Source organism: Anas platyrhynchos, chromosome 2 (assembly GCF_047663525.1).
Source record: "Anas platyrhynchos isolate ZD024472 breed Pekin duck chromosome 2, IASCAAS_PekinDuck_T2T, whole genome shotgun sequence".
NCBI classification, from domain to species: Eukaryota; Metazoa; Chordata; class Aves; order Anseriformes; family Anatidae; genus Anas; species Anas platyrhynchos.
The window spans coordinates 22,214,269-22,229,506 of NC_092588.1; the positions used below are offsets into that span (position 1 = coordinate 22,214,269).

Here is a 15,238-nt window from a genome sequence, read left to right on the forward strand (position 1 = left end):
TCCAGCTGTCTACTCTTCCTCACTGTTTAATCCCATTAAAAGTTCCACAATCACTCAGATTTCTGGAAGAAGTTAAGATTTATCAAAAATAGCATTTATTAGTCTTTAATGGCATCTATTAGTCCAAACACATGGCTTTAATCCCAATTTTCAAAAGATACAATCTATACAATCTCACTCAGTAGAGATTGAGTATGGCTGCATAAAAAAGATATTATACTTTATATAACTGGTGTGCTGTATGAAATCTGGCATGAAAAAACTAGTGATGTTTTTTTTATCTACAACTGTCATTCAGTAAACAACTTAAAAAAGAACAAAAAAAAAACCACAAAGAAAACCTTCTCTAGCTATTTTTTCATCAAATTCCTGCATCCTCAGGTACACTTTTTGTGTTTTTTTTTTTCTTTTTTTTTTTTCGTAACAGTTTGTAGAGTAATGATGCATCTCATTAAATTCTTATACTGAGTACTGGCTGTCAGACAAATGAATTGCAGTCATTTGATTTCTCTCTTCATCAGTACACATTAGACAGAAAAATAATTGTTCAGAATTTTTCCACTAAACAGTTATTCTGGTCTTTCTTATTATAAACTCTGCATATTAAATGAAAAGAGAAAATAAATAAATTCATAAAAAACCTATACCCCAGCTGAATGAAAACTTAAAGTAAATGACATCATTAGATGCCTTGGAAGATCACTATAATTTTCTTATAGATTATGATCAAAACACCAGGTGCTTCTAAAATGTCTTTCTTTAAATTTTATCAGTATTTTAATTTGGGGAAATTCTGTGATACTCAGCCTTATGAAAAACTTTTTTTTAAATAAATTTGTTTGTCTTACTACTCTTCTGCAGAAAACACTGAGAAGCTGAAGTAATGGAACAGTCCCTATGACAGTCTGGCGCTGAGAAAGTGACATTAAGGAACATGAAGAAATGTTTGCTGAAAGGTTCGATCTTAATTAATTTCAAACGTTTTTCACACTCGATTAATTTAACTGTGGTGTGTAATCCTTAAAAAATGAATATTTACCAATTGAATTCTAAAGATGTCCCAGAAGTCCACCAGTTGTTTTCTATTCCACCACCCCAGTAACTTTCAGAAGTGTGATAATTTTGACATTTATACCCAGGAACGAATGTTAAATGATCTTACCTGTACACTTGTAGTCTGAGGCTACTCCCTTAAGACCGGCATCAAACACTGATATTTCTACCTTCTGCTTTCTGTGGTGGCAGCTGAGGAGCACAGAGGGCTGTGACACAACGAGGTAGAGAAATGGTTGCAGCTCGATGTCACCAGTTCCCCTGCGACCGGGCTGCCGAACAATAGTTATACCCAGGGCTTGTCGAGCAGATGACCTTGTGGAAGCATGCAGACTTTCCAGTGACAAAAGACCAGTTTTTCTTCCAGTAGATGGGGGAACATTGCTGTTCAAAAGATCATCTGCTGTGACGGAGGAAATGCCTGGCTGACTGGGCTTCTTGGTATCATGGCTGCTACCTGAGCCTGCTTCTGGAAGGTTCAAGGAGCTTTTGCTTATTTTCTCACCATCTTTCTGCTCTTGTGGTGATTTTGGTTTAGGTAAGGCAGTGCATGAGTAAGTCATCAGGGAGATCCGGCTTGCTGTAACAAAAATGTCAAAAGGGATGAAATTGAGGTTCTTCACAATGGAAGACTGGCGGGAGGGACGGGCAATGCGGTGCTGGCTGGTGCCACTGTGCTGCTCGATCTGAACGATTCTGATCTTAACGCTGTCACTGCCAATTCCACTGTCCTGTGCTCCACTGTAACGTGAAGAAGTCTCAACTGTTCCCCCATCAGACACGTCCATTTTTTTCTGCTCTTGTTTGGAAACCTGCAAAGGAAAATATTATATTAGCTTATGATATCCATATCCCAACTGTTTCCATTTCAGTGGCAGCAAACAATCACTATATAAACATGATGTCAAAAAAGAGAATTATAAAAAAATATCTGCCAAGTTAACTTTAACAGAGTAATCACTCATGAAAACACAGCAGGTGTCTGTTCCAATGAAATGATGACTCACAACAGATGAAGTGCCAAAAGAACATGTGAAGGAAAAAAAATAAAGATTTCTAGGCTTCCAATTCATTTTTTTTCTAAATGGTTCTTTATATGCTAAAGATTCTACAAGAAATATAAAGATTAATATGAAACCATATCTCTGTAAAAGAATACATCGTAAATAAAAAGCCTAGTTATAACTATTTTTGAGCATTTTGCAATAGTTTTGAGCACTGATGCTCAAGAAGTCTTCTTTGGCACTAAAATATTTTACTGTGACAACATGAAAGAGATAGCAATATTAATCTACTGCAAAATGACAAAAAGATAAAATACAAACTGTAAGCTGAAAAGTGTAAATACTATGTTGCAGAATTAGTATTTTTCTTAGAGTTATGGAAATAACAGCTAACTTACATTAAACACCAAAGTTGAAGGAAACATCACGCAATATCTACAGACTGCCCCTGTGATGGAGTCTGAGCTCTCAGCTTATCAAGGCTCACCAAGCATAACCTTGGCTGTGACATCCACAGGGCTTCAGGTGAGAAATCATTGCATATAGAAATATTTCAAAAACAAAACACACACCACTGAATAAACACTTAAAATAACTTCTATTGTAAGAAATAAAACAAGGAAACAAAACTAATTTGCAGAGCTTACTATCCAGGAACAGGATACACTTGCAAATACTGCTGCTGAAACAAGTAGAAATCCTACAAAGAACTTGAGGACAAGGTGGGGGGCATATACGCAAAAATATTTGGGAAGAAAAAAAAAAAGCATAAATTCAATAGTAATAATAATAACAGTAATGATGATGGAAGACCAACTCTTGTGATTCACGTGGACTTTAGAGTCATGCATTACCATGGAGAGCTTCCACAGAATTACTAGCACTTCTATCTGTGCTGCCCAGAAGAAATGTTTCTGCTCCAATTAGCAAAAAAGTTACCATAAGAAATGCCCAACTCGTTCAGATGCATGACCCACCCAGCACAGTACGCCGTTTCTGACAGTGCTAGGAGGAGACCCTATTGAGAGAGACGGGATGCTGGCCACTTACTGCAATTTGTTCCCCTTCTACTCCCTAAGCATCCATAGTGTATGCATTTGGGATGCTGGTGGGTACATGCCTGTGTAGTCCTTCTAGTGACACTTTCTGGACTTCTTGTCATGATTCATCCACCTCCTTTCTGAATACGCTGACACTGTCTGGCCTCCACGAGCTTCTGGGGCAGCAAATTTCAAAATTTGTATTCAGTTTAAACCGATCTCCCACTAGTTCTATTGCACGTCCCCAAGTTTTTGTAGTGTAGGATTTGAACAACTGTTTCACAGTCAGCTTTGTCAGTGCCATTATGACTTTGTAAAGATTGATCATATCCCCCTTCAACCTTCTCCTCTCAGGACAGTAGGGTCCCAGCCTTTTGGGTATCTCTTCACAAAGCAGCTGCTCCAGCACCTTTATTTGTTTTAGTTTCCTCTCTCTGACTTATCTAACTCCACTATGCACTCCTTCAATAGTGCACAGTGGAGTAGATAAAGGAGCACAAATAGGAGCACTACAGTTTTATATAGCAGCAAAACAATGCCTTATGTCTTGCTCTCCATCTCCAAACTGATTATGTCCAGTATTTTGCCTTTTTTTTTTTGTCTGCCAGTGTGCACACTGACTCAATGATTTCATTTATTCATTTATTTATTTATTTATTTATTTTTTCTAGGGCCTACTTCAACAGTTTTCTTTTTTGTCTTTTCTACTATAATGAATCTTTGAAAAGGGAGATATAAACTAGGGTAAAACATACCTTAACTTCCATTTGAAAAATGTAAGCATGAATTCAAAGAACTTACAAAACTTATCAGCAACTACAGAAATGAAGGGCAGTGATAACTGAATTTCTTCAAACTTAGTCTTTATACAGCAGTAAATGTAGGTTCTACATTTACTGTCGAAAATAGGTGGTGGTGGGAGTTAAAGAAAAGCTGCTTTTCTAAAGGTTCCTTTTCATTGTGCTTTCTGAAACAAAGGGAGCAAACCCTCCCCCTCTATTTCTTTAAAGGCATGGCCATACTAAAGAAAATATTACAAAGGAAATCCTAAAACAGAACCATTAACTAGCTGAGATTTTCTTTGAAAAGGTTTTTGCCAGCTCTGGTTACAATCTTTTCAGATTCACTCACGTACATATTTTTCAAATAACCAATAAACTTCCTTGTGGCTGATTTCTATGACAGACTCATATCACTGACTTGTAAAAGTGATACCACTTTTAATGCAGCCTCTGTAAAAATAACTGGAAACCATTCTAATGAATTACAACGTTATAAGCCAAGAAACCATGACCTCTCCTGATATCCTAGCAAGGTTAGACTATTTACACCTCAGCCTCTCTGTTTGGTAAACCATGAAGTGCTTTCCCCATATCTTGTACTGATGGTACTTTCAAAATGGCATAGATGGTTTTATTGTTCATGCATTGAGGGCATGCAAAAGGCAGAAGGGATGGAGCTGTGAAATGCTCTTGCCATCATTTCATGGAAATACTGCCCGAAATGAAGTAGAGGGTTTATACTGTTAAACTCAGAAGTTCTTCGTTACTCCAAAGCCTTCCATTCAGCACTATGAATAATCTTTTTAGAAACTATAGTTCTGCAGAGAAATATACTTTTCTGGCATTACATGGCATTATCTTGTTTTCCTCTATGCAGGAGTAATTTCTACAGATTACTGACATTTACGTTATACCTGACTTTGCCAGAAGGATTGAAAATAGAATGTCAGCCACTAAATGGTGATTTTCCAGAGAGAAAAGCATTGCATACGTATGACTGAGTGAAGGGAGAAAGCATCCTACTTCTGTTTTCTGAATGGATCATCTATTCTCACACCTAAATATATTTGACTTAAACCCTAGTTCTTTTCTTCTGCCTTGTTTTATAACTAAGCATCTATTAAATGTGCTCCTCTGTGTGAAGCACCTCAAGGAAGGTAGGAAAGTAGCTCTACCCCCATCCCCATTCAGACCTCAGTTACTTTCTCTGACTACTCTCAGTCTACTGCAAGGGTGCTAATTGGTCCCAACTGCTGAGTTTCCTGTTCTGTGGACATTCAACTAAAAGAATGACTGGGACCCCCAAATCAATTCACACAGGTCACTGAACAGCAGTCAGATGGTAACTTCTGCTCGGTACAAAGTAGCATGCAATATGAACCAGTGCCCAAAAGGTAAAAAGCACCATATCCTATTGCAATTTTCCATGCCACCCAGCCCAACAATTAAACTTTGACTTACGTATTCTCTTACCACACATATTATAAAGGTTGGAACAAGTGAGGGATGATTTGCTAGACAGCTTTTTAATAATATTACTCTGTACAAAATAAAGGTGCAGAAGTACCACTGGAACTTTTTTGTATCGATTTCTGCTCGGTAAGCATCGAGCCTTCTCCCAGGTTTCACAGTAAACCTGAAAGTATGCCTAATAATAAACCTGGGCATCATTTAGGTATGGGATTGGAGATGAGAGGGTATGACTCTCAGGATAACTCCTCCAAAACAATTTTTTGCTTTATTATGGAATAAATGGGCCAATACTTTAAAGATGTCAAGAACAGCAATATCAGCTTGCTGTTAGCAAATGTAATGGTAACATTTATCATTGGGCTGTATTATATCAATTCTCTTACTCTTTACATAACCCATTTAAAATGAACAATAAAAGTTTTCTTTAATTAGCTACTGGTGTGCATTAACATGATCATGATTAAACCATAAAAACCAACTGTACATTACTCTGGTCCCCTATCCCATGTGTTTTAAATTATTTTAGTTGAAAATGTACTTTGAGTCCCTTTTAAAAGTTCGACCTTCTGCTTTCAGAGAATTAAATGCATATTACTGTAGTGGAGAAGATAATGTTTCAGACCTCCAGGCATATATTAAACACACTGGCAGCACATTAGACAAAATGCTTTACTTATTAGATACTTCCTATTCTAAACAGTGTCATCAAAGGCTAAAAACAAAATCCATATAAAAGCTGCACAATGCTTCCACACAGAACCTGTGCCAAAATCCCTGTACTTTCCAACTAATGAGGAAAGGATGTGTACTCTTAACATATGAATGTAAGATTTTCCAAGCATTCACTTTAGGAAACAGGACTATTGATTCCACATGGCTTATGTTAAATGAAACTGTATTGGTAAAATAACCTTTAAGATATTTGGCATGATAACTGTAATTAAACAGTATTCAAAGGAGTAAAACAAAAGGGAATTTGGTTCCACAATGGCTAATTAAAATAAAATGAAAAAACACAGCATGTCATCTATCAAGATAAATTGTTATTGTTTAAGAACTATTTAAATACTGTTAAAATATACTTTTAGATAAAATCTGAAAGGACTGGAAAAATATTTGTGGCTTAAAAATGGATAGTTTGGCGAAGAAAAAAGTATAGGACGCTGAAATTTTATGCTGAGATAATAGCTTTAAAGCTTTGAGCATAACCAGATGGTACTTAAATCAGAGGAATTCTACAGTTTCACTGTCAGAATGAGTTGCAATATGGAAAGGTTTTCAATAGCTAGAAAAAACATGTCAAGATGATAGTTTACTTAGATCACTTCAGTGCATTTTCTCGTCTTTTCACAGTTATATATCCTATCAATACTAGACACCGTAGGAAAGGTGTTGAAAGCTACACTAGTAGCTAGGGAACTGCGGCTAATTCTTCCTTTTCATGTGTTGAGATAGGTAACTTTACTAGCTTAACCCCTTGAGTTCAATAGGGCATATGACATATATATCTATCTAGGGAGAGAGTGTGGAAATAGCATGTCCTGTAGAACACACACTGAGAAGCACATCTTAAAATCTATGGTAAATAAACAGATTTGCTTAGCAAAATTGGTGAGCAGTCCCATTAGGTTAGTGCAACCATAGCCAGGTAATCCTTATTTATTTTCTATTTCTGATGAAAGTCTTCAGATAGCAGAGACATGTCTTGAAAGTTTCAATCCATGAAGAGAGGCAGCAAAATTATCAAGGTAAACACACAAACTAATATTTTAGACCAATAATTAACACATTTTCCAAATCAGAGAACGGTGTTTTACAATTGACGTTTTTCATTATATTTTCATTTTCGTAATCTTTCTGGAGTTTTCAACAATAACAAATGTAAACACATGCAGTTTCACTGTAAACATTTCTACCAGTTTTATTTTCTTTTACTGGTACTTTACTGCACTTTACAGACTAATTCTCTAATTAATGGATCAAACGTAAGCAATATAATCTTTGGAAGTGCAACTGCTCTAGATCAAAACCATCTACATCTGCATAATTTTTCCAGCTTCTCATATTAATTATGGTTATATAATGGCACTATTGAAGTAAAATTTCCAGCCTTCAGCATAGCCATTCCTTAACTCTGATCAAAAACCTTCAGCCAATCATGAGATCATTCTTCACATTACATAAATTATGGAAAGAGTCACAAGTGTGAAACCACAGAATCAAAGTGCCAATCACATCTGGTACATCACTGTGACATATGACCTAGTTTTATTTCTCTTGCTAAAAAGTAGTAGTATTTTCATGGAAATAAAAATCCTGCCTAAGCTACAAAAAAATGACCATCCCTATTTTATTTATTTTATTTTATTTTATTTTATTTTATTTTATTATTTTCCTGTTGTGCTTAAACTGGAATTAAGAAGAAAACACTGTGTATTTTCCTTCTGGATTTATTCTACATTCTTCATCTACTTCATCAAAGATTCTCCAACAGCATATGAATTTATTTGATGTACCGTCGTTTTCTATAGATCTATTTTTATTTTCTTTGCTAACTTGTTTACCACTTTGTTCTACTGAACAATTCTGTTTTGATTTGAATATGAATTATACGAATGACTATAATTCTGACCACTATCAAAGTTAGTTTTTAAACTGACATATTAATCTCACATGGAAAATATAATGAAACACACACATAAAAACATTTTGGACTACTAAATTACTTCTTCTGGTCTAATAAAGTTGCTCTTAAGTTTTAAATTAAAACTTCAGTCCTGCAGTTTAATATAGACAACTTGCTTGTACTTGTATCAATGTAACAATGCAGAAAGAGTGCCGAATCCAAAACACTCCTACAAAAAGGGAACTAATAAATAAATTCAAAATGATGCAACAAAAATATCAGAAATTTTTAAAAAAGTTTATTTCATATAAAAGTCAATTTATTTTTTTCACTAAATAATTTTCTTTTTAATCAGAATTTGCTGCAAAATAAATGACATGAATTTTAAGTGTAATGCTGTTTATGGTCTCACAGGCCTACAGAACTCTTCCTGACAGGAATTTTCAATTTTAGTTTTCATAATACTGCATGAATTATGTGAAAGATGTGATGGCTAGGAACAATACAACACAGCTTCACAGCTTGTGTAATGCTTTTCCAGCTCTTCAAAACTAAAGTAAGAGGCTACATTCTGTTAAACACTGATCCAAATATTCATAAATCAAAGCTGTGCTAAATGTTCCAATTTTAACATGGTTATATGCAAATGCTAAATCCTTCCTAACTCCAACAGAATTACATTTTTAATCTTAATACAAACAGTATGCTTATTATGCTATACTATTAAAGGCCAGGAAGAAGTTTTGTGTTCAATTTTGTGTTCAATTACTTTTTTTTTCTTTTATTTTTTTTGAAGGCACATTTTCAAATTGAAAAGACCAGGCTGAAATCTGCCAGAATTCTTTGTCAAACAGTATTTTTTTCCTTAATATTTTTACTAAAAGTATTATTTTTTGTGTTATTTTTGAAAATTTAGTTTCATATAATTTTTAAGTTCATATCTTTGCCTTTACATGAAAAGCATCTGGATTACAATGAATATACATATTTACTTTACAAATGATTAGTGTTTGCTTATTTTTGCACATTCTTTTTTTGGTTAAGGCCAAGAAACAATATTTTTCATGGTAGTCTGCTTGTATACCTCACTCCGACAAGTTTTAAATAAAATAGTTGAAATGTCAGCTTGATTTTGCATGACATTCTCTACCATTTCAGTATTAAGATTTCAATATAAGGCTGTAATTGCACCAGTCACAGTTTTAGACCACATTTTTACGTAGAAAGATCACAGAACTAAATTGTGGTTTAGCATTGATCTAATCTTGTAGAAAGAACTTTGTTTCATCAACCTAACTGAAAATGTCACAAGGCTGAATTAACTCACATTCACTGGTGTGCCTAAGTACATTGTAATAACAACAACATAACAACCAAGCCTGTGGTGGGATCGTTTTAAGTGGTGTTGCCACTGACCAGTCCTGGGAAATCACAGTGGGACTGAGTGGGATTAGGTGCAAAAATCCTGGGTCCTACACACTGATGTTTTCTTGACCAGGTGTTCTATCATGGGTCAAAAACTTTCCTATGTGATGAGGATGTATAAAGTAAGAACTCAATGAACAAGTTTTAAATTCAAGAATTTAAATCATTTTAGAATTCTAAGTATGGAAATATCTGATGATTCAGTGTTAGGACATCCGGAGATGAGAAGTATAACAAAGTTATTTACTCCCACTGGAGTAAATTGGAATATTCTGCCATTAACTACTATTCAATGTTCGAATGAAAAGATGTAGGACTAGACGCCAAATACCATAGCAGTGATTCAAAGCAGGATTCAACAAAACCTCAGGATGCTAATTTAAGCATTGTTTTCTAGGATAGAATGAATGAGTGTATGAACAATGAAATTAGTCATTACTGTAACACAGTAAAGTAACTTATTAGTTGGCTATCATAACATAGATTCTACCTGCAGACTCTTATTCAAATAAGCATACAGCTAAACAAACTATCCCCCAAATCATATGCTATATTTTTTTTTCTTCAGATATATTAGAGCCTCTATATGTTTTGAACATCCTACAGACAATTAAAATAACTAAAATCACAGAAGATCAGAAGACGTTATGTACAAATGTTGCCCAAGTCAACAAACTTCCTTCCACATTATTTCCAGTAATGTCAGACTGAGTCAGCCTACATGCCACAAGCTGAAAAATCCACAGTACAGCAATCTCCAGTGAGAAATATCCAACTGTTGGCACACGATTGCTCACTGAAACGTATGCTGGGATGTTGAGTGCCTAAGGTTTTAAAGCTTCCAGATGTCTGGAAAATTATCTTTTTTTCCCTTAATGTTTTTTTTTTTTTTTTTTTTTTTAAGGTTGTTACATCTCACATGTATCAAGCCAGATACAGTTGTACCTAGCCCAATGTTTGACTAAATCATGTTTCAATTTGTGTAGAGTACCTTACAAAAAGACTTCATGGGGAAGTAAAGCACATGAAGTGCCATATGAACTGAAGACCAGGAAATTGAGAGTTCCAGAATACAGTTAATTTGACCTAGGCCATCAAAAATTATTCTCATTTTTAGCAAGCTTTTTGTCATGGCCTCCGTGTACAATGACATGAAAGACTGATTTTGTGTCTCCTCATTTGTGCTTAGTATGGCTGTGTAAAACAGCCGGTTCTGGGTCTTGAAGCACCCAAAATAATCCCAGAAAAAAAAAATCCAGGGAAAAAAAAGGTATTTGTTTTTGGTATGTTATATTCTGGGCACTGGCTCATTGTATTTTATCTCAAGAGGAGAAGGATCGATTGTGGCAGTCCAGTTTGGAATCACTCAATTAGCCTCAAAATTACACCCTAAGTGGTGTCCTCTGAACTTAAAAATAATTAAAAAATACCAAACAATTGTAGTATTGGAGCAGGAATGAGAGGTGAGAAACACAACCCTTGTAAGCCCACTTCAGGAGAGGTAAATACACAGAACTACACCTTCAGGTTTTTCTGACTGATCGAGTCTGGCAGTCTTCCAAGTGCCCTCATCTCCTCAGTGCTAGGAAGCTGGCTTCAAAGTTCCCAGAGCTCAAATTATGCTGAGATTTGACTATATACCTTACTGGAAAATCAACTGAGAATTATTACCAAAGACATCCTGCAGTAGTCTGCCATTTTCAAAGCTTCTAACTGCAGTGCTAAGATTTCATTGGAACCATCTAACAGTGGGCTGGTGATGACATGAAAGAAAAGAAATGGGCTACAGTACACATACAAGTCTGGTTCTCTCACTGAAAAACACTTTTGGCCTTTATCTACTTCTATATGGTATTATTATGGTATATTATATTATATAGATGGATATAAAAAGACTTCAGATTATTACTCAACATTATTTATATACACTGTTTTTTTCATAAAAAGAATTTTTCTAATTTTGGTCCATAAAGTTTCTGTTCCTTCACTAAGAACTGCTTTTTTCTTCTCTTTTTTCCTAGTTGTGGAAGTTTATTAAAATACGTATTCTTAAATACGATTCCAAGTATTATTGCTCAGTTATGCAACTGCTGCAGTGGCCATGCAGAAAATATGCACTGCTGTAAATGCACACAACATAAAACCAATATGACTGTGATCCATACTTTCAAAATATTTGTGAGGTGCTGCCTTAAAGCTAGCATTCCAAATAGCCTCCAACTCTTCCACTGTATCTTCCATTATACAAGGTACTCCCTTCCAAAGACAATTTTTAAGCTGTTGGTTTTCATGTCTATTCCTGAAAGAGTAACCTTTGAAAAGCAAGCAAGCAAGCTCTGGATGGTTCATTTTCAGGAATCTCCAAACAGCTTGCACAAAAAAAAAATGGACAAAACTGTGTTATTTATTGAACACATGGTAAAAAATGACTTTTATAAATGTAATTTAAAATGTTCATCCTTTATTGTACTGCTATAGAATATTTTATCAAAAGCAGTCTTGGAGGAGGTTTCTTAACATTTACTGTTTGTCTCTAAAGCCTTTTTAAGATACTAAACCTACAGTATATGCAGTGGTATGACACAGCTATGAACTCCTTTTACTCAAATCTTTCATCTCCAGCAAAATAAAAGTTAAGGAGAAGCATAAAAATGAACGGAACAAAAAAAAAAACACCACACCACACAACACATAAGAGATCAATGTTCTGCTTGAGTTACTTCATAAATACTAACAAGCTTTAAATGCTTACAGAGATAAGCATTATTATGTACTCATATTTAAATTATATATACATATATATATTACAAAATGTATAGCTTTTATTTTAAAATTGGTTTTCAATTTTACAGTACCTACTGGAAAATTCTCTATCAGACTGCAGCACGTAAGAACCTGGAGAACCTGCTACTGTAACTAATCATATTTCTTTGCTTGCTGAAAAATACAAGCAGAATACAGTGAGGATGTGCAATTTATAAAAGATAAATTTCTGACATATATTATTTTGTTAGCTGGTCCAAACTGATCTTTGGCATAAATCCCCATGCTAAGCAGCGGGGCTTCATCATGGACAAGCTTGGACAAATAGAGAGGCATTCAGCTCAAACCAGCTTATTGAGAAATTACTTTGTATGAACATCAACAGATTAGCAAAAATGTTATTTGTGATTCCGAATCATTTTTCCTCTCTTCTCTCCATGTTTTGGAAGTCTAAGAATCACCAAAAGTGACTGACCTTTATCAGCAGAATTTTGGAAACCAAATTGCACGTTCCAGTGGGAAACCAAAGAAGAGATACAACTTACTGCAAGATCACTGGTGAACTAGTCCAGACAAATACTTAATTACACCTATAGCTACGTGAAAAGAAGATGCCTGACTTGCTGAAGTACTATAATAATTCAGTGCTCTTCAGATGAGTTTGATGAAATCTGTAGGCAGAATACCCACTCAGTAAAGCCAATAGATTTTTAGAATCATAGACTCCTCTAGGTTGAGAAAGACCTTCAAGATCACCAAAAACAACCATCAACTTGACCTTCCCATCACTAAACCCTGTCCCTCAGTGCCACATCCACACATCTCTTTAATACCTCCAGGGATGGGGACTCCACCACTTCCCTGTGCAGCCCATTCCAATGCTTTACTACCTTCTCTGTGAAGAAATTCTTCCAATATCCTATCTAAAACGCCCCTAATGCAACTTTAGACATTCCCCTCACATCCTATCACTTGTCACCTGAGAAAAGAGACTGACACCCTCCTCACTATATCCTCCTTTCGAGTAGTTGTATGGAGTGATGAGGTCTCCCCTCAGCCTCCTTTTCTCCAGACTCAAGAATCCCAGTTCCCTCAGCTTCTCTTCATGAGTCTTGTTTGCTAGTCCCTTCACCAGCTTCATTGCTTTTTTCTACATATGCTCAAGCAACTCAATGTCCTTCTTGTAGCGAGAGGCCCAAAACTGAACACAATATTCAAGGTGTGGTCTGACCAGTGCTATGTACAAGGGGTCAATCACTTCTCAAGTCCCACTGACCACACTATTTCTCATACCAGCTAAGATGCCATTGGCTTTCTTGTCCACCTGGGCACGCTGTTGGCTCACGTTTAGCTGGCTGTCAACCAGTACTCCCACAGCCTTCTTTGCTAATCAAGTTTAGTTTTCCATACTTTCTATTTTACCTACACTCCCAATAATTTGAAATAGTTGTCACTGTTCACCTCCAAGAATACCCTACCAAGTCATTATTACTCCTATACTTTGATGGAGAGAGCTAAAGTTAATGGAGATCTTAGGAGAAGTTCAGAATGAAGCTTTCAGTCATGATTCGTGCAATGAGTCACAGGTAGTTCGGGAAGAAGGTACGGTGTCAATTAAACAACATGAGTCGGAAATACTGGCTAGAAACATGTGCTAAAGAAAAAAAAATCTAACATTGAAGATTATTAAGCAAAAATGTTAATAGGCATAGCAGAAACACCAGAGCTACATACTATGGCTTTACATTGTTCCCTCTGAATAGGTACTTGTGGCCACTTATCTGCAGAAAAAAGTTCAGGGCTATTTGAAGTGGCTGCAAACCTGAATTTGATTCAGTAGATGTTATTAGTATCACATGCATGACTCATATCAGTCTATCACAATTATAATCTATGATTTCACTGTTTGATACAGCAACTGGTGACTTGATCAGCTGCAAAAATGTACAAATGGAAATATTTTCCTGGTTTTTAATCTTCTCCATACTCACCAAAACCACTCTGCAATGCAAGTTAGTGAGACAACTACCTCTACTATCTAAATGGGAACACAAATAATACTGGATTTCATCATACTAATCAAACCCACGGGACCTATACATGTGGGCCTTGTCACATTTTCCATTGTGCATGCGTGCACATCTACAAGCATGCATACATTCTTTCGAATATTCGTTATGTGTTTTGTCTTCCTATCTACAAAATGGACCCTTTCTTTTAAGATTTTTTTATTTTAGAGTGAGGTTACTTTAGTCTCTCGCCTATTATTTACTTTGTTGAAAAAAAAAATATTTCTGCATTGAAGAGTCTTAGTAGCTAAGTAAATTTAAAGGCATTTTCCCAATACATGAATTGCACCCAAGTTTCTAATAGAATAAAAATATTTGCTTATAGGAAGTATCAAAAAAGTACTGCACAGCCCTTCAAAAAGATTTCTCTCTGCTGTTTTTGGCAACAAAATCAAATGATGAGACAAAGCTTCCTAACAATGGAAACAGGGTACGGCGATGACTCAAGATACTGGCAAGGACTTTATTTTGATAGTGTCCTTGACCTAACCAAAGACCAGTTTATTTTCAGGAAAACATCCGACAAGTGGCTATGTGGGATTCCTGGTAAAGCTACCAGGAAAATGATGCAAGTATTATTCAGCTATTCCAGCTAAGGGTTTTTATTGGCAATCTCACAAAGTTACCCTTCTAGCGCTCTCTCTGAAACTATCAAGCTACAAGCTTACTTTTAAAACTTTATGAATAGAACAGCCCAATGACAAAAAATGATCAGAAGGTAAACATCTACTGTCATTTATATTTCAAAAAAATTGGCCATTCCACAAATTTACTGCATTAAAAGCAAGATGACGCAGAAACCAAGTTAATGTCCATGTATATGTGGACCAGCAAAAAGTCTATTTGTCTTCATCTGAACTCCTTACAAATCACCCTAGCAAAGAAAACAGCTTTGTTCAACAGAAATTGTAGATCAAGAATCTAATGCAAAAACCTTACATGTATTTTTAACAGAGATGGGGAAAAAGTTTTTTTTTTGCTTTCCCAAGAGAGAAGTCCTCAT

The 15,238-nt window shown here is 35.5% G+C and overlaps 1 protein-coding gene across 8 annotated transcripts in view; it reads right to left on the reverse strand.

The window, feature by feature from the left end:
* The window catches only part of VPS13B (vacuolar protein sorting 13 homolog B), a 465,257-nt gene that overhangs the window by 118,647 nt on the left and 331,372 nt on the right, over positions 1–15,238 (reverse strand). For all 8 annotated transcript variants that reach the window (XM_072034434.1, XM_038173544.2, XM_072034433.1 and 5 more), the window contains one exon: positions 1,163–1,865. In XM_072034434.1, coding sequence (XP_071890535.1) covers positions 1,163–1,865 — 703 coding nt within the window. The remainder of the gene's footprint in view (positions 1–1,162; positions 1,866–15,238) is intronic.